The 20,602-nt window shown below is 36.0% G+C and overlaps 1 protein-coding gene across 2 annotated transcripts in view; it reads left to right on the forward strand.

Moving 5' to 3' along the window:
- The window catches only part of NAALADL2 (N-acetylated alpha-linked acidic dipeptidase like 2), a 1,592,461-nt gene that overhangs the window by 937,354 nt on the left and 634,505 nt on the right, over positions 1-20,602 (forward strand). For both annotated transcript variants that reach the window (XM_040249092.1, XM_040249084.1), the window contains one exon: positions 13,178-13,328. In XM_040249092.1, coding sequence (XP_040105026.1) covers positions 13,178-13,328 — 151 coding nt within the window. The remainder of the gene's footprint in view (positions 1-13,177; positions 13,329-20,602) is intronic.

Below are 20,602 nucleotides of genomic sequence, written 5' to 3' on the forward strand. Positions count from 1 at the left end.
AATTACATTTCCTCAATTATCCACCTGGTTCATTCTCCACCTTCTCTTCTTCCTTATTGTTCCCTTGAAAAACAAAAAGAAAATAAAATACAAAAAAATAAAATAAAATAAAATAAAAAGAGATTAAATTTCCTCAACTATTCCATTCTCCACATTCTCTTCTTTCTTGTCATTCCCTTGAAAAAGAAAAGAAAAAAAATAACCTTCACACATTATGTAGCATTCATGAACCACCTATACAGAGGAAAAGACCCCAGCCACTCTGTTTCCTATCTCAATCTCAAATTCTTCTCCTTAAAAATAAGTCAATTTAGGTCAATACTTGCTGGTCCTCACTCTATCATTGTATTCTTAACCGTCAACCTTGCTAATCTCCACTCTACCACTGTATTTTCAAATAATGTAATATGACCTTTAAAAAAACAAACAAACAAAAAATGCAGAGGCACATTTTTTTCCTTATTTGAAAGCAATATGATTTAATGGGAGAAACACAGGAAAATAAATTATGAGCACACATTCCTTTAGTCTGAAATCTGAGAATTAACTATGTGATCTTGATATAATCATCTTTATCTCATGAATACTTCATTTGTGAGATAAAAATTATTCCACAAACCAAATGAGATGTTTGTTGTTGTTGAGTTCCTCAGTTGTATCCGACTCTGCAACCTCACTGACTACACCACATGGAGCTTTAAAGTACAATATATAATTATGCATGAGAATACTTTATAAAATAGGACATCTTGCCTCCATCCCTACCTTTCTCCCTTTCTTCTTTCCTTCCCTACTTCCTTCCTTCTTTCCCTCTTCTGTAATGTAATAATAAAAGTTGAGAAAGCTTTTTGGAACTCTGACAATAGGCTCCACTTTCCAAATAGCTTCAGGTTTTTTTTTCCTTGCAAAAGGAGATCATTGCTTCTTCTTAATCTTACTAGAATTATTTAGGTAACTTTAGATACATCAAGTAAAGCAATTTTAAATCCAAGTGACAGTGTTCAGAGAAATCAGAAATAAATGCTGTGATTATGTCTTGGATGTACTCATCTGATTACAGTGAATATTCCTCACCATAATTGTCTTTAAAAAAAAAAAAGAAAAAAGATGAGCTTATTTCTGAAATACTTTTGATAAAGCAAACAGGAATCTTATGAATCTCTTTAATGGCATCCTAACAATGCAATACATAATTAAAGGACCAAATAACAGATCTATTAATAGGGGAAAACAGTTTCAAGAAGAAAGAATAACATAAAATCTGAGCCCTGAAGTCAAAATATATGCTTAAGAAATGAACACCTGTGTTCAGTGTTTTTATTTTTCACATATTCCAGAACTATTTAATTTAATGAGTAAAAATGTGCTAAGTAATGTTAGTTCACGGTTTTTAAAAGTCTATTCTTATGTTATAGTAGCCATGAATCTTTAGTATAAAATGTTCACATTTTATTGTTTTAATACATATGAATCCCCACTATGCACTTTGTAAAAATCCAGTTCTTCTTAGCAATCTAAACAAATAGGCATATAATTCATGTAGTACTGATTTTAGTACTTCTCAGAAAGCAGACCATGCAAGAAGCATCTGACGTGTTTAATAAATTCACCCTTTGGCCAATCTATTTGTCTTTGTAAAGGATGGATGTGTAATAGAAAAGGTATGTTTTAATGGAAAGATTGCTAGACTTGAATTTGGAAAACTCTAGTCTGATCCTTGGAATTACCACTTATTGGGCTTCTAGTGACTCAGATGGTAAATAATCTGCCTGCAATGCCGGACACCTGGATTCAATTCCAGAATGAGGAAGATCCCCTGGAGAAGGGAATGGTTACCCACTCCACTATGTTTACCTGGAGAATTCCACGGACAGAGGAGCCTGGTGGGTTATAGTCCATGGAGTCACAAAGAGTCAGACAAGACTGAGTGACTGAAACACACACACACTTTACCATGTATTACCTCTGACCCCAGGTCAAGCTCTTCACCTTCCTGAATCAAAATTTCACAATAATGGGAATTGAAATGATATATCAGATGCTTTGAATAGAAATCAGCAAATATCTTGTGAGATATTATCTGGCTTATAGTAGGTGCACAATTAGTACTTGATGATTTGGCCTAAGAAGACCTAGACTCAGAAGATCTAGATTCTAATTACATGATTTTCCATAATCTATATATAAACTTTGGCAGATATTTATCTCATGTGAAAGTATTAATTTGCCAGGGCTGCTATAACAAAATATTCCAGGCTGCATGGCCTAAGCACATTTATTTTCTCACAGTTCTGGAGGCTGACAATTTAAGATGAAGGTGCTGACAGGTTCAGTCTCTCCTGAGGCCTCACTTCTTGGCTTGCTGATTGCCACTTTCTTGCTGTGTCCCCATGTTTTTTGCTTTGTTTTTTTCCCTCTCTGCACATAGACCTCTAATATCTTTCCCTCTTCTTATAAGGACATTAGTCGTATTGGAATAGAGCCCACCCATATGACCCCATTTAACCTTTGTTGCCTCTTTAAAGTTTCTATTTTCAAATGTAATCACACTCTGAGGTGTGCTGGGGGTTAGAACTCAAACTTACAAATCTTACGGGGACACCACATAACAGATCTTAATTTTATCTGCAAAACCAAATTTGTCTCCTTTGGTCCTCTTGTTCTTTTCTACATGAAGGCTCAGGAAACTTTTATAGCTGTGGAGGCCAGAGGAACGGTTCTAATAGTGAACCGGTATTTTGAAGAGGTTAAAGTACAAAGAAAACCATAAGCTTCCTCCTTTGGTTCTCGATACCAGGTGGTAGTTCAGAGATCTCCTGCATTGTGACCAGTGAAAATAAAGAGCACAACTGACATTCGGTGGGTTCAAAAGGGTGAGTTGACAACTTAAGAGCATCTGTAAATGGATTAGAGTCTAGCTGCAGAATTCAGCCAGTATTCTCTTGATGGACACTGTGAAGCAAGGTATTTTCTAAACAACAATAGCAACAGCATCCTTCTCCTGAAATAGAAAAGGGGTTTTGATTGAAAGTAAGAGTAGACGTCAATAAGTACAGAAGTTAAGTGGTAGGAATCAGATCAGGGTCCTGTTTTCTTTTACTGTCTCTGGCTTTGATTTTCTTTGAATGATTGTTCCCTGAATATCTGAATACCATGTAGCCATCCCGTTCCCGTATGCTGTCTGTCCACGGCAATGGGAATATAATACTATTGGACCATTTTCAGGTTCTAGACTATGACCCCTGAGTGAGTGATTCTGAAGGAGCTTTGCATTTTGTAAGGTTTGTTCAGTAAGATTGTTGTGTCCTGCCCACGGATTGGTAGTGCCATTTATTTCAGAGTGGGTTATTTGGCAACAGAGAGCTTTATATACTACACAAGGAGAAATGTACTAACATGATTCACAGCAAGGAATTTGAGATGATATTTCTTGGTCAAAGACATTTTGTCTCTAAGACACTGTCAATAAGACAAATTCATATACTTAAATTCCTGGGGGCTAGTTTCTACTCCTTATCGCTATTCTTAGATAGCAAAACAATACAAAACAAAATTGAACAAAATAGACCAATTTTAATGTGTATTTACAGAAGTATAAAAGGATAACACATTTTGTTGAGTTTTTTTTTTTTAATTTCAGTAACAAGATGGCTTAATACTTATACTCACATTCTAATGGACGTATATAAGATGCCATAGCATAATTTATGGCATAAGTTTTCCAGCCAGTGGGTGGAAACCATAGAGCAAAATAACATTCATTTAATACATTTGTACCTGTATGCACTATGTTTTTCATTCATTCATTCATTCATTGATAGATACACTACTTTATTCAATAACTCAACAATAGAAATATCAATAGTTACCAGGCACTATATGAAGCACTAGGGATACAAAATGAAGCTATGAGGTTACTGTCTTAAAGCAAGTCAAAATCAAGTGCTACTAAAATTTTCCATCAGATCATTTTTAATTACTGAGGATGAAAAAATAATACTAATGAAATTTCACCTTGGAGACTTGGGGCATTATAAATGCTTCAAATGATGTGAAGCTGTGACATAGCTTGAAGGAAGTTGGCTGACTCTGTACAGAAAAAGAAAAATGTCTCAGAGGTACAAAGGATCACTTCTCGATTACCACTCTAGCATCTATCTCAGCTACCTCAGGCATGTTGATATTTTAGCACCCATGAAAACTCGGTTAATAATTGTGTTGGCTTAGTACTTAGTGGTTCTTTCAGTTAAACAAAAGGGAGTGGAAAGCTTGTGATTTGGAGGGTGTGGACATTTTGAATAAGCATAATCTGTAAATTTATGTGATATGTAACTTGTCTCCTGAAAATAAAATATTGGTTGAAGTACTTATTAGAGTAGAAATATTTCTAATTTAAACAGAGTATTAATAGCTTCATTGAAGTTATCTTCATTTAATCCTGTGTGATTTATTGCAATTGTCATATATATCTTTTTGAGTGTAAACACTGTGATATAGTTTTTTTTTAATGTTTCATTTTTTATTGGGGTATAGGCAATTAACAATGTTGTAATAGCTTCAGGGGAACAGTGAAGGGACTCAGTCAGAAATAATTTTTAAAAGATGAAATTAACACTTCACAGTGTACTATTTAAATTAGTACACAATTTAAATTAGTACTTCAAAGGACAAAAGAATCAATTCAGTAACTTAAAGTTTCAATATATAGATTCTAAGTATTTTGATTTTCCTTATATTCCATATTTAATAGAAGTTTAATGTAAAATTAAAATATTTATAAAATAGATAGAATCAATCATAAAAACTACCTCACATGTCTTTATTACTCTTAGAAAATGTTTTGGAGAGGGTATTCCCAACCAATAGTTTGAAAGCAAGTTTCATATATGAGAACATATTTAAAAGTACAATAAATGTCTCCACAAACATTTTGAAAATCATAGAATAAAACTACGTGCTTTTTTTAAATTAAGAAAGAACGAATGTTTGAGGATAGCATTGTTCAATACTTGCATTTTATGCATGGTGAAACCAGTGCTGGAAAAATTATGAGTTGTCACATAGCTATTAGTGTTAGAGTTGGTACCAAAATTCAGTACTGCATCCCAGTCTCATGAGTTTTCACTTGTCTTGGTTATGAATTGGTTTATTGGCAAATAACGGAAGCACTCTTAGAAAAAGGGAGGAAATCTCATCCCAGTCCAAGTGAAAGGTGCACAGCTGGACATGAGGTCTGTGTGTGCTATTTTTTCTCTTGCCTATTTTCATCTCTATGTTCTCTGACTTCCTCCTCCTCTTTAGTTGTCAGTTTCCTTGGCAAGGTTCATGATTTCTACATTCTAAAAATAACTAGTTTGTACATGTCTTACAATTAGTTCTGAATAGAGAAGCTATTTGCTCATATGATGATTTGTATTAATTAGGAAATGGTGCCCCTCCAAGGTGACATAGCCTTGTGGGTCAATGCACCACATTAGCCAGAGGCTGTGACCTGCTTCTTGGTCACCATACAACACTCAAGCCTAATACCCTCTGCCTGACTCATTTCTGGGGTCTCCATTCTAAGTTCCAATTGGCCCTATTTATGTCAAATGTTTTCTTAGTTTACAAGAACTAAGGACCCCAAACTTATCAGATATATACTTGAGAAAGAGGAGCAAAAGACAGTTGAAGTTTAATGTCAAGAATCTTGGCTTGACACTCACCCTATCTTTTCAGGTATCAGAGCCCCCAATATAATCATCAGTCTAGGTCTCAAGCTATGAGAGGTACTATGCAGGGCTAATGACTTTCACTGTGCACCAAGGGACAGTCTGCCATCAAACAGCACAGTGACAGCTGGTTTCATCTTTTTGTCATTGGCATTCTTTGAATGTATTTTTAAAAATATAATCTCACCAAAATGGGAGATATTTTGAGCATTTTAGGCAACCTCCATGTCATCAGGTTCAAAATGTAATGCTAACAATGCAAAGGAACATTTTTAAAATTTGATATAATGTAAACAGTTTCTCCTGTTCTCAATGTTATTGGAAATCCAGCAATAATCTCTCTCTAAAATTGAGTCACTGAATTAAACTAATTATTTAAGAGCTCTATAATGGCCAGTGAGGGGTAGAGTCAGAAAACAGATTTGACAAAATCGAAGAGGTGTCCACTTCAGGTCCAACTATTGTATGCAGAGGACAGGAAGAGGATGTTGGTTCATATATAAAACTGTCTCTTCAAGGGTGTAGGGAGGTAATCAACTCTAACCAAAGATAGGTTTCCAATAAACCACTTTGCTTTAGAATTGGCCATGAGGTATAGAAGTATATCATGATATATATTCCTTATAAAAGGTATCTCAACATACTACTTAATATAATCAGAAAAGAAAAACATGTAACTCTTCCATGTGATTTTTGACTAAAATAAATTTAACCACTGTTTCATAAACATTAAATTGTTATCATCTGTATCTTTTTAGAAGAGATTTTTGAACATATTTGATATTCCACTAAAGCAGATTGAAAAAAAAAATACTGTGGATCATCATTCCCTTTCTTTGTCCAAAACAGTATTCTCTCATAGAATCACTTTCCACTGATGCTGAGTCTATCCTCACATTCTTTTCCTGCTGTTTATTCCTTGCTAGTTAATTAGAGTTAGCAGTCAAAGTGAAATGTTATTAAAATGCTGCACTCATTATGTTAGCATATTTGGAAAACTCAGCAGTGGCCACTTTTACAGGACTGGAAAAGGTCATTTTCCATTCAGTCCCAAAGAGGGGCAGTGCCAAACAATGTTCAGACTACCATAAAATTGCACTCATTTCACATGCTAGTAAGGTTATTTTCAAAATCCTTCAAGCTAGGCTTCAGCAGTACATACATTGAGAACTTCCACATATACAAGCTGGATTTAGAAAAGGCAGAGGAACTGGAGATCGAATTGCCAACATCCATTGGATAATAGGAAAAAGCAAGGGAATTCCAGAAAAACAAGTGCTTCTGCTTCATTGACTAAATACTAAATGCTAAAGCCTTTGTGTGGATTCCCTGGTAGCTCAGACAATAAAGTGTCTGCCTATAATGCAGGAGACCTGGGTTTGATCCCTGGGTCAGGAAGATCCCCTGAAGAAGGAAACGACAACCCACTCCAGTATTCTTGCCTGAAAAATCCCATGGACAGAGGAGTGTAGTAGGCTACAGTCCATGGGGTCATAAAGAGTCAGACACAACTTCATTCACTTTGTGTGGAAAATCGTCAAGAGATGGGAATACCAGACCACCTTATCTGTCTCCGAGAAACCTGTATACAGATCAAGAAACAAGTTAGAACTGGACATGGAACACCTGACTGGTTCAAAATTGTGAAAGGAGCATAGCATGGCTGCACATTGTCACCTTGCTTGTAGTCCCCTAACTTATATGCAGAGTGCATCAGGCAAAATTCTGGGCTGAATGAATCACAACCTGGAATCAAGATTTCCAGAACTATCAAAATCTCAGATATGCAGATGATATCACTCTAATGACAGAAAGTGAAGAGAAACTAAAGAGCTTCTTGATGAAAGTGAAAGAGGAAAGTGAACAGGCTGGCTTAAAACTCAATATTCAAAAAAATAAGATCATGGCATCTGGGCCAATCATTTCATGGCAAATAGATGGGGAAACAAAGGAAAGAGTTAAGTTCAGTCGCTCAGTCCTGTCCAACTCTTTGCGACCCCATGAATCGCAGCATGCCAGGCCTTCCTGTCCATCACCAACTCCTGGAGTTCACTCAACTCACGTGCATCGAGTCGCTGATGCCATCCAGCTATCTCATCCTCTGTCGTCCCCTTCTCCTCCTGCCCCCAATCCCTCCCAGCATCAGGGTCTTTTCCAATGAGTCAACTCTTCGCATGAGGTGGCCAAAGTACTGGAGTTTCAGCTTTAGCATCATTCCCTGCAAAGAACACCCAGAGCTGATCTCCTTCAGAATGGATTGGTTGGATCTCCTTGCAGTCCAAGGGACTCTCAGGAATCTTCTTCACCACCACAGTTCAAAAGCATCAATTCTTCGGCACTCAGCTTTCTTCACAGTCCAACTCTCACATCCATACATGACCACTGAAAAACTATAGCATTGACAAGATGGACCTTGGTTGGCAAAGTAATGTCTCTGCTTTTGAATATGCTATCTAGGTTGGTCATAACTTTCCTTCCAAGGAGTAAGTGTCTTTTAATTTCATGGCTGCAGTCACCATCTGCAGTGATTTTGGAGCCCAAAAAAATAAAGTCTGACACTGTTTCTACTCTTTCCCCATCTATTTCCCATGAAGTGATGGAACCAGATGCCATAATCTTCGTTTTCTGAATGTTGAGCTTTAAGCCAACATTTTCACTCTCCTCTTTCACTTTCATCAAGAGGCTTTTTAGTTCCTCTTCACTTTCTGCCATAAGAGTGGTGTCATCTGCATATCTGAGGTTATTGATATTTCTCTCAGCAATCTTCATTCCAGCTTGTGCTTCATCCAGCCCAGCATTTCTCATGATGTACTCTGCATAGAAGTTAAATAAGCAGGGTAACAATATACACCCTTGACGTACTCCTTTTCCTATTTGGAACCAGTCTGTTGTTCCATGTCCAGTTCTAACTGTTGCTTCCTAACCTGCACACATGTTTCTCAAGAGAGGTCAGGTGGTCTGGGATTCCCATCTCTTTCAGAATTTTCCACAGTTGATTGTGATCCACACAGTCAAAGGCTTTGGCATAGTTAATAAAGCAGAAATGGATGTTTTTCTGGAACTCTCTTGCTTTTTCCATGATCCAGCAGATGTTGGCAATTTGATCTCTGGTTCCTGTGCCTTTTCTAAAACCAGCTTGAACATCTGGAATTTCACATTGCACGTATTGCTGAAGCCTGGCTTGGAGAATTTTGAGCATTACTTTACTAGCATGTGAGATGAGTGCAATTGTGTGGTCGTTTGAGCATTCTTTGGCATTGCCTTTCTTTGGGATTGGAATGAAAACTGACATTTTCCAGTCCTGTGGCCATGGCTGAGTTTTCCAAATTTGCTGGCATATTGAGTGCAGCACTTTCACAGCATCATTTTTCAGGATTTGAAATAGTTCAACTGGAATTCCATCACCTCCACTAGCTTTGTTCATAGTGATGCTTTCTAAGGCCCACTTGACTTCACATTCCAGGATGTCTGTCTCTAGGTGAGTGATCATACCATCGTGATTATCTTGGTTGTGATGATCTTTTTTGTACAGTTCTTCTGTGTATTCTTGCCAGCTCTTCTTAATATCTTCTGCTTCTCTTAGGTCCATACCATTTCTGTCCTTTATCGAGCCCATCTTGAGGCAGTCTTTATTTTCTTGGGCTCCAAAATCACTGCAGACAGTGACTGCAAGCATGAAATTAAAAGAAACTTGCTCCTTGGAAGGAAACCTATGCAAACCTGGACTGTGTATTAAAAAGCAGAGACATTATTCTGCCAACAAATGTCCGTTATGTCAAAGCTATGGCTTTATCCAGTAGTCATGTACAGATGTGAGAGTTGCAACATAAAGAAGGCTGAGTGCCAAAGAATTGATGCTCTCAAATTTTGGTGCTGGAGAAGACTCTTGAGTGTCCTTTGGACAGCAAGAAGATCCAACCAGTCAATCCTAAAGGAAATCAGTCCTGAATATTCACTGGAAGGATTGATGCTGAAGCTCCAATTCTTTGGCCATCTGATGCAAAGAGCTGACTCATTGGAAAAGATGCTGGGAAAGATTGAAGGCAGGAGGAGAAGGGGGCGACAGAGAATGTGATGGTTGATCAGATCATAGACTCAATGGACATGAATTGGAGCAAAGTCTGGGAGATAGTGGAGGACAGGGATGCCTGACATGCTGTAGTCCATGGGGTCATAAAGATTTGGACACAGCTCAGTGACTCAACAGCAATAACTCAAAGTGAAACCTATTTATCATTCCACGGGTAAACTCAGCTAAGAGCAAAAACATTGTCCTCCTTACCTCCATAATCCAATGATCCCAATTACATGTATGACAGTAACACTCATTAGGTAGTTATGAATGGATAAATGGCCTAGGAATTGTGAAAATAGTTTTTCACAAGCAGGTAATTTTTCAGGAGGAAAGATAACATTGACCAAAATCACCAACAAATATCCATTTAACTTTATTAATAATGAAATATTTTTGGAGAAAATTTTGGCCGTATTGACAAATATCTTTGGAAAAGTAATAATATTCAGTGTTGGTGATAATGATAGGCAAGAAATGCTCACATATACTATTGGTAAGAAAATAACTTTTAATAGCTTTTCTGGAGGGAAACTGATTTATTTTAAAAATCATAAAAACAGGAGTACCTTGACCTCAGAAATCTACATGTGAATATATATTTCATTAAAACAGGTATTTATGCAATGATACAGCTATAAGGGAGTTTGTAATATCATTTTAAAAAATAATTTAATCAACAATCAGGAGTTGGTTACTAATATTTGATGGACTTTTTATATGATATTACTTATATCACTCATATATAGTATATATCTATTAAAGTGATACATAAGTGTACTTATCAACATGGATACATGTTTAGTATATACTAAGTGAAAAATATATATTGCAAAATAATATTTTTCATAGGTATTTTGTAAATATATGTGTGAATGTGCATAAACAATAATAAAGGTATCTAGAAACATCAGCATGTTAATATTTGCTGCCACTTGACATGTAAGATAATGGAATTGCTTTTTGCTTTTGTTTTGTTTTGTTGATGTGCATCTCTTTCTCACTAATGGTCACTATTTGCTTTTAATAAAATAAATAATTTCTAGTATTTTTAAAAATTGCTTTCTAGAGACATTCATTTTTTTCTTGATATTTTCTCCTATAGTAAGCAGAACATTCAAAATTGTTTCATTGACTATTCTTTATGAGGATAGTAATTTCAGCATCTAAAGATTAGAAGCCTTCCCTAAGGACTTCAATCTGAGCATTTGAAGAGTCAGTGTTAAATCTGGTTCTCTTATTCACATATATTTTTTCTTTTGTTCTCTCTCTCATTCTTTCTTGAATACTTTACCCATCTTCAGTAAAACATTGGTGGGAAAAAACAGAAGTGTGATCATATTAGTTTCTTATAGAAAGTATACACATGAATCAACTATACTTAGCTTTGGTTCTCAGTGTTAGGTTTTTATCCTTATTATAAAAATTCATTCTTGTTCATTATTTGTTTAAAAATGGGAAAATACAGAATGTTTTTAAAGGAGTTGGAAAGATGCAATTAATGTAGCATATTTATATCAAGCATCATTTATTTTTCTATGTGTTATTTCCTGTATGTAGTTAAAATTATATTCATATGTTTTATTTTTCTTATTGAAGTACCTCCCAAATATTTTCTCGGAGCTCATTTTGCTTTATGTGGTTGTTATGCCATATCAGCATGTGTGTCATTTGTTCTTTTATTTAATGTCTTAAATGTCTACTATGTGCTTGCTATATACAAAGTGTACAGACAGTCAAACAAAACATAAGCATGATTCCTACCCTCCTGGTGTAGTCCAGTTTGAGACCCAACTGATGCCTTGCTTACATGCATATTCAGTCATGTCTGATTCTTTGCAACCGCATGGACTATACCTACCAGGCTCTTCTATCCATGGGGTTTTCCAAGCAAGAATACTCGAGTGGGTTGCCATTCCCTTCTCCAGGGGATATTCCTCACCCAGGGATCAAACCCACATCTCTTATGTCTCCTGAATTGGCAGGCAGATTTACTTATTTGTTTATTTATTTTACTACTGAGCCACCTGGGAAGCCTTGCTAAGTCCACTGTAAAACTCAATAAACAACAGAAGTAGTAACTGGGAAGTGAAATATAGGTGTTAATTAGAGTCACACAATGAGCAGCAACTGTCTATACTCAGTATGACTTAGTCATAGTCTCCATTATTCACTCAGTTCAGTCGCTCAGTCATGTCCGACCCTTTGCGACCCCATGAATCGCAGCACGCCAGGCCTCCCTGTCCATCACCAACTCCCGGAGTTCACTCAAACTCACGTCCATCGAGTTGGTGATGCCATGCAACCATCTCATCCTCTGTCGTCCCCTTCTCCTCCTGCCCCCAATCCCTCCCAGCATCAGAGTTTTTTCCAATGAGTCAACTCTTTGCATGAGGTGGCCAAAGTACTGGAGTTTCAGCTTTAGCATCATTCCTTCCAAAGAACACCCAGGACTGATCTCCTTCAGAATGAACTGATTGGATCTCCTTGCATTATTCACTAGTACCCCCTAATTACTTTTCCTCTTTAGTGGGAAAGAAACATGTCTAGCAAATCATGATCATTACTGTACAAATCATGGTAGTCATGCAAAAATTAATAAGTTCTTTGCCCTAAAAATATAGTTTAAGTTAAAACAAGAGAACCTGGAATGACAGGTTCATCTGCCTATTCTTAAGAACAGAGAGGAAACTGTGAGTGAAATATGTTCATATGAGGTAATCGGGCTATTATCAAAGTATTTAATGACAGAGACAGAACAGCACCTGACCATTCAGAAGAAGGTCCCTCATTTGGTTATGTATATACCCATTAGTTGCTCTGTCTTAGACGTCTGGCTGGAACATCCAGGGCAGAGACCAGAATGACAAGCACAGTGGGAGCTCTCAGGAGGATCAGGGCAGTGGCTGTTTGCCAGTGTGAAAGTATTTCAACATTTTAGCAACTGATGTGAAAGGCTCAGTCCTAGAGGAAATATATCAAGGTCCTGTAGGTGTCTTCTGCTCTCAGGAAGGACGCTATAGTGGTCAGAACAGTTCTCCTTTTGCAATGGAACTTTGTTGGTGGTAGATCTTTTGTTGCTCTCACAGAAGTGAAAACTTCTAGATGTATGTGGACAACTAAAAAGTGATGAAATTCTAAATACAGACATTGGAATAAAATATAAACATTATAGGAATGAAGCTTGAATATTGTTGAATAGAGGAAGAAGGAAGAAACCAGTAGGATAACTTTGTCTGAGATTTGATAATGAGGACATCTGAAATGTGCTTATTTTACAAGAAAATAAAAGTAGTAAAGAGAGTCATCTAATTGTAGTGACTTTATAAAGTGGCAGTATATGAATTAATAATGCATATGAAAATATTGTTAAAAATTTGTTCTCTTCTTTCAGCTTTCCTTATTGGAAAAGACTGGATTTGGAGGTGTTCTTCTATATATTGATCCTTGTGATTTACCAAAGACTGCAAATCTTAGCTATAATACTTTCATGGTATCACTGAATCCAGGAGGAGACCCTTCTACACCCAGTTATCCAAGTATTGGTAAGTTTACTATTAATCCTTATTATTCTTGTAAGCATTATAAGGTTGCAATTTATAAGTACATGTTACCTAAAGTAATTAAAAAATAATAAAGTTGAAGAATTCTTACCACTCCATATTCCAAAAAATGAATGTTTTATCTTCTAAAAATTATAGACTGCCTCAGAATAAGACTTGAAAAAGTCTATAATAGATTTTTGTCTCAATAACTTACAGTATAGTAAACAGAGAGAAAACATTTTAAGTGTTATTGATCGACTGGTAAGATAAATTAATACCATGTGGGACAAGTACTCCATATAGGTAGAAAACACATGAATCTACCTAGAAGCATGAAATATCTATGACTTTGGAGTTGTTGTTATAAATTTGAAGCCCAGAGTCTAGGGCTACACATGCTCAAGTTAGGTGTCTGTGAAAAATGAAAGTGAAAGTTGCTCAGTTGTGTCTAATTCTTTGTTCATGGAATTCTCCAGGCCAGAATACCTGCTGGAGTGGGTAGCCTTTCCTTTTTCCAGGGGTTCTTCCCAACCCAGGGATTGAACCCAGGTCTGCCACATTGCAGGTGAATTCTTTACCAGCTGAGCCACAAGGGAAGCCCAAGAATACTGGAGTGGGTACCCTATCCCTTCTCCAGCGAATCTTCCCAGCCCAGGAATCGAACTGGGGTCTTCTGCACTGCAGTTGGATTCTTTATGAACTGAGCTATTAGGGAAGCCCTGAAGCTATGGGAAATAATGCTGGATAGGACTAGAGTTGACATGATCAAATTGTCTGGCTCCCTAGAAGAAGGGATCTCATTTGTTTGTCCAGCCACTTGGCAGCATAGACATGGCTATTTTGCATCAAACATCCTTTTCTTTCCCAGCAAGCTGTGTTCATTACAGTGCGGGTCATGTGGCAAAGAGAAACAACTGTGATTTTGGCAGGTGCTCACTGCATCATTGAACTTCTCTCTAATGTGTCATTGACAAATATTCTGTATGTACAAGCCTGGCAGAGGAAAAGCTCTTTGAACCGTCTTCCACTGTAGTACTAACCCATTAACTGTGATGCTTCAGTCAGGACTTAAGCTAACAAAAAATTCATGTAATTATCCATGTGTCCCATCAATATTTTTCTTTGTTTTCCACAAGATATAACAAAAGACTAAAAGCATCTTTCTTAAGTCTAACTTCCCTTTGTATATAATTAACTTTACCAATCAATTAATAACTTTCTCCAAGAAGGAAGCAAATTAAGTCAAATATGAATTATAATTTTATTAATTTTGTTGGGTTTGTTAAGTACTACTTTGTCTACTAAAACACCCCTTTAATAATCCATGTAAGAATTTTCTCTGGGAACTCACTGTTCTGTAGTTTGAACAGTTCACTCTCATTCTTGCAATTTTCAAGTTACAATTAATAGGTATCCATCTACAATTCTCAGACCTCACCAAATATGTCAGTTAAGCCCTCTCATTTGCAAATGCTCTGATTGCCTTGGGTTGTAATGCCTCAATATCAGGAGGTTGCATGTAGCAGCTAACTCTGCTGCAAAGCACTGTTCTGCAGTGCTACTGAAAAGCAGATGCTGGATGAATACTTTGCTTAAGCTGGTAAATGCCTCATTGGCAACAGTTATTATTTATATATTTTTGACTTAGGTCATTTAATAAATGTAGAATTCAGTCATCTCTAGCAAAGTGCTGGCCATTGTCTTGAGAATCTCAGCATGATTTTTTAAAATAATTTTTAATTTGAAATAACTTCAACTCAAAAAAATGTTGCAAATAAAGTATGCAAATATTTAGACTCTTGTCATTTTTTATTTGAGTTGTTTGTTTTCTGTATTGTGTTGCATGGGTCATTTATATATTTTAGATATTAACCCCTTATCAGTTATATGATTTGCAAAAATCTCCATTCAGTGGGTTGCCTTTTCATTTTGATGATGGTTTCTTTCATGTCCAGTACCTTTTTAGTTCAACATGGTCCATTTTATTTATTTTTATTTTTGGCTCCTTTTGCTTTTGGAGCAGATCAACAAAAGACATAATCGTAAAATGACTGAGGTTAGTGAGTTTACTGCCAATATTTTCTCTAAAGAATTTTATGGTTTAGGTTTTATATTCAAGTTCTTAATGCATTTTGAGTTAATTTTTATATATGGTGTAACATTCTTCTGCTAATGAGGGTTTAGTTTTCCCCACACCTTTTGTCACAGAAAATATAATTAGCCCATTGTTTGTTGTTTGATCCTTTGTTGTAAATTAATTGTCCATATATGGATGGGTTTATTTCTGAGATCTCAGTTCTGTTCCATTGACCTCTGTGTGTGGTTTTCTGCCAGTATCATACTGTTTTGATTTCCATCACTTGGTAGTATAGCTTGAATCAGCACATTCGATATCTCCAATTTTTACTTCTTCCTCAAATTTGTTTTGTCTATTCAGGTTTTTTTTGTGTGTGTGTGTTTTCATAGAAGTTTTAGAATTGTTTGTTCTATTTCTGTGAGATATGACATTGGAATTTTGATATAAATTGTGTTGAATATGCAGATTGCTTTGCATAGTATGGGCATCTTAACAATATTAATTTTTCCAATCTATGAGCACAGAATATTTTTTTATTAATTTATGTCTTCTTATTTCATCAGTGTCTTACAGTTTTCAGTGAGCAAATCCTTCACGTACTTGGTTAAATTTATTCCCTAAGTATTTTATTATTTTGATGTAAATTGTAATTGTAAATGGCTCCTGATTGGGAAAAGAGTACGTCAAGGCTGTATATTGTTACCCTGCTATTTAAATTATATGCATAGTACATCATGCAAAATATGGGGCTGGATGAAACACAAGCTGGAATCAAGATTGCCAGGAGAAATATCAATAATGTCAGATATGCAGGTGATACCACCCTTATGGCAGAAAGTGAAGAACTAAAGAGCTTCTTGCTGAAAGGGAAAGAGGAGAGTGAAAAAGTTGGCTTAAAACTCAGCATTCAGAAAACCAACATCATGGCATCTGTTCCCATCACTTCGTGGGAAATAGACGGGGAAACAGTGGAAACAGTGAGTGGTTTTATTATTTTGGGCTCCAAAATCACTACAGATAGTGACTGCAGCCATGAAATTAAAGGATGCTTGCTCCTTGGAATAAAAACTATGACCAACCTAGACAGCATATTAAAAAGGAGAGACATTACTTTGCCAACAAAGTCCATCTAGTCAGAGCTATGGTTTTTCCAGCAGTCATGTAAGGATGTGAGAGTTGGACTATAAAGAAAGCTGAGCACCAAAGAATTGATGCTTTTGAACTGTGGTATTGGAGAAGACTCTTGAGAGTCCCTTGGACTGCAAGGAGATCCAACCAGTCTATCCTAAAGGAGATCACTCCTGGGTGTTCATTGGAAGGACTGATGCTGAAGCTGAAACTCAATACTTGGCCACCTGATGTGAAGAACTGACTCATTAGAAAAGACCCTGATGCTGAGAAAGATTGAAGGCCAGAGGGGAAGGGGGTGACAGAGGATGAGTGGTTAGATGGCATCACCAACTCAATGGACATGAGTTTGAGTAAGCTGTGGGAGTTGATGATGGACAGGGAGGCCTGGCATGCTTCAGTCCATGGGGTTGCAAAGAGTTGGACACAACTGAGCGTCTGAAATGAACTGAACTGAATTGTAAATGAGATTGTTTTCTTAATTTCTGTTTCTGATAGTTTATTATTAATGTGTAGAAATGTCACCTTTCTGAATATTGATTTTGTAACATGTAACTTTAGGGAATTTATTTTTTAATTCTCACATCTTTTTGGTAGGCTGTTTAGGATTTTCTATGTATAATACAATGTCATCTGCAGATGACATTATATTCCATTATAAGACAGTTTTCTTTCTCTGTTCAGATTTGAGATAATTTTATTTATTTTCTTGCTTAATTGCTGTAGCTAGTACTTTCAGTACTATGTGGGCATCCCTGTTCCTGATTTTGGGGGAAAAACTCTTAATTTTTCATCAGTGAGTGTGTTATTAGCTGTGTATTTGTCATACATGGCCTTTACTATTTGAGGTATATTCTCTCTATACCCACTTTATTGGCATTTAAAATAGGGTCGTATTTTGTCAAATGCTTTTTCTACATCTGTTGAGATGATCGTATAATTCTGATTTTTCATTTTGTTAATGTGATGTGTTACATGGGATTTTTGTAGATATCGAATCACCCTTGCTTCCCTGGAATAAATCCCACTTGATCAAGATGTACATTTTTTTAATGTTTTGTTGGATTTGATTTGCTAATAATTTTTGAAGATTTTTGTATCTGTAGATATTAATGATAGTGGCATGCATGTTTCACTTTTGTAGTGTCCTTGGCTGGATTTAGTATTAGGGAAATATTGGCTTTGTAAAGTGCTTTGGAATGTTTTCCTCCTCCTTAATTTTTGGAAGAAAAATATTAAGTCATCTTTGAATATTTTGTGTTAATATTGAGAGAAGAATCAGTATTAAATCTTCTTTGAGTGTTTTGTAGAGTTTGTCAAAGAAGCTGTCTCTTTGGTCCTCAGCTTTTGTTTGTTGTGAAATTTTCTAATTTGTGTTTCAATCTCCTTGTTGGTAATTTCTGTTCAGATTTCCTGTTTCTTGATTATTCAGTCTTGGAAGATTTTATGTTTCTAGGAATTTATCCATGGTTGTCAAACTGTTGGTATTTAACTATTGGTTGTAGTCTCATTTTATCCTTCAAATTTATGTGGTTACATTTATAACTTCTCTTTCATTTTTTAAAATTTTATTTATTTGTATCCTCTTTCTTTCTTCTTCTTCTTCTTCTTCTTTTTTTTTTGGTTAGTCTAGCTTAAGGTTTGTAGATTTTATCTTTTTCAATCACCAGCTCTTAGTCTCATTGATCTTTCCCACTTTTTTGTCTCTCTTTGATTTACTTCTGTCTGATCTTTATTATTCTCTTCTTTCTGCTAATTGTGGGCTTCATTTATTCTTTTTCTTTTTATAGATCCTTTAGGTATAAAGTTAGATTATTTGGTATGTTTGAACAATTCCCTTTTAGAACAATTTTTTATTGAATACCATAGATTTTGATATGTTGTATTTCTATATTCATTTGCCTCTAGTTTTTTCTTTTTTTCTTTATTCAAAGACCCCTTTAGTTTTATACCATTAAAGCTGGAGAATTTTTTTCTTCAGTTCATTGAAATGCAGTTTGTGACCTAACATGTGATCTATCCTAGAAAATTTTCCATGTGTACTTAAGAAGAATGTGTATTCTTTTGCTTTTGGATGGAATGCTCTAAGTTCATCTTATCTAATGTATTATTTAAATTTAATGTTTTCAGATTGATTTTTTTTTTTTTTGGTCTGGATGATATATTCATTGAGGTAGGTAGGGGGTTAAAGTCCCCTACTATTATTGTCTTGCTTTCAAATTCTCCCTTTAAGATCATTAATGTTTTATTTTGTATCTTGGTGCTCTTCTGTTCAATTCAGTTGCTCAGTCATGTCTGACTCTTTGCAGCCCAATGGACTGCAGCATGCCAGGCTTCCCCATGCATCACCAACTCCTGGAATTTACTCAAACGTGTGTCCATTGAGTCGGTGATGCCATCCAACCATCTCATCCTCTGTCATAACCTTATCTTCCCACCTTCAATCTTTCTCAGCATCAGGGTCTTTTCCAATGATGCAGTTCTTCACATCAGGTGGCCAAAATATTGGAGTTTCAGCTTTATCATCAGTCCCTCCAATGAATACTCAGGACTGATTTCCTTTAGGATTGACTGGTTGGATCTCCTTGCTGTCCAAGGGACTCTCAAGACTCTTGTCCAACACCACAGTTCAAAGGCATCAATTTTTTGGTGCTCAGCTTTCTTTATAGTCCAGCTCTCACATCCATATGTGACTACTGGAAAAATGATAGCTTTGACTACATGGACCTTTGTTGGCAAAGTAATGTCTCTGCTTTTTAATATGTTGTCTACATTGGTTATAGCTTTTCTTCCAAGAGCAAGTGTCTTTTAATTTCATGGCTGCAGTCACCATCTACAATGATTTTGGACCCCCTCAAAATAAAGTCTGTCACTGTTTCCATTGTTTCCCCATCTATCTGCCATGAAGTGATGGGACCAGATGCCACTATCTTAGTTTTCTGAATGTTGCTTTTTTTTGGGTTTTTTTTTTTTTTTTTTTTTTTTGCTGGATTTACTTTTTTATTATCATGTGATGCTCTTCTGTGTCATTTCTTACAGTCTTTGTTTTAAAGTCTATTTTTGTCTGATATGAGAATAGCTACTGCAGTTTTCTTTTCATTATTATGTGCATGAAATATACTTTTTTCCATTCCTTCACTTTCTGTCTGGGCATGTCGCTTCTTATAAAGTGAGTGTCTTGTTGGCAGCAAATAGATGGGTCCTGTTTTTTATCCATTCTCCCACTCCATCTTTTGATTAGTTCCTTTAGTTTGTATGCATTTTAAGTAATTACTGATGGGTATGTACTTTTTGGGGATTCCCTGGTAGCTCAACTGGTAAAGAATCCACCTGCAATGCAGGAAACCCCAGTTCAATTCCTGGCTCAGGAAGATCCCCTGGAGAAGGGATAGGCTACCCACTCCAGTATTCTTGGGCTCCCCTGGTGGCTCAGACAGTAAAGAATCTGCCTTCAATGTGGGAAACCTGGGTTTGATCCCTGGTATGGGAAGATCCCCTAAAGTAGGGCATGGCAACCCTCTCTGGTATTCTTGCCTGGAAAATCCCCATGGACAGAGGAGCCTGGCAGGCTATAGTCCTTGGTGTCACAGAGAGTCAGACATGACTAAGTGCACACATACACACGTATTTATTGTGATTTTGTTATCTTTTTTCTTTTTCTCTCTTTCCTTGTGTATTGGATGCTTTCTTTAGTGTTATATTTAGATTTCTTTCTCATTTTCCTTTGTATACTTGCAATAATTTTTTGACCCCCTTGGGTTACTGTGAAATTCACATATAACATTCTTGTGAGTGTTGCTTGTTTTAAGTTGGTAGCAACTTAAATTTAAACACATTTCAAAACTTTGTCTTTCTACTCTCTCTAGTGCATACACATTTTATATTTTTGATGATACATTTTACATCTTTATTTATTTTATGTGTCCTTTAATTATTGTAATTATAGCTAATTTTACTACTTTTTTCTTGTAATTCTTATATCTGCCTTATTAACAATTATTTTATGAACTTTGCTATATATTTACCCTTTCCAATAAGGTTTTTTTTTTTTTTCTTTCATGTATTTTCA

This window comes from Oryx dammah, unplaced genomic scaffold, assembly GCF_014754425.2.
Source record: "Oryx dammah isolate SB20612 unplaced genomic scaffold, SCBI_Odam_1.1 HiC_scaffold_2, whole genome shotgun sequence".
NCBI lineage: Eukaryota > Metazoa > Chordata > Mammalia > Artiodactyla > Bovidae > Oryx > Oryx dammah.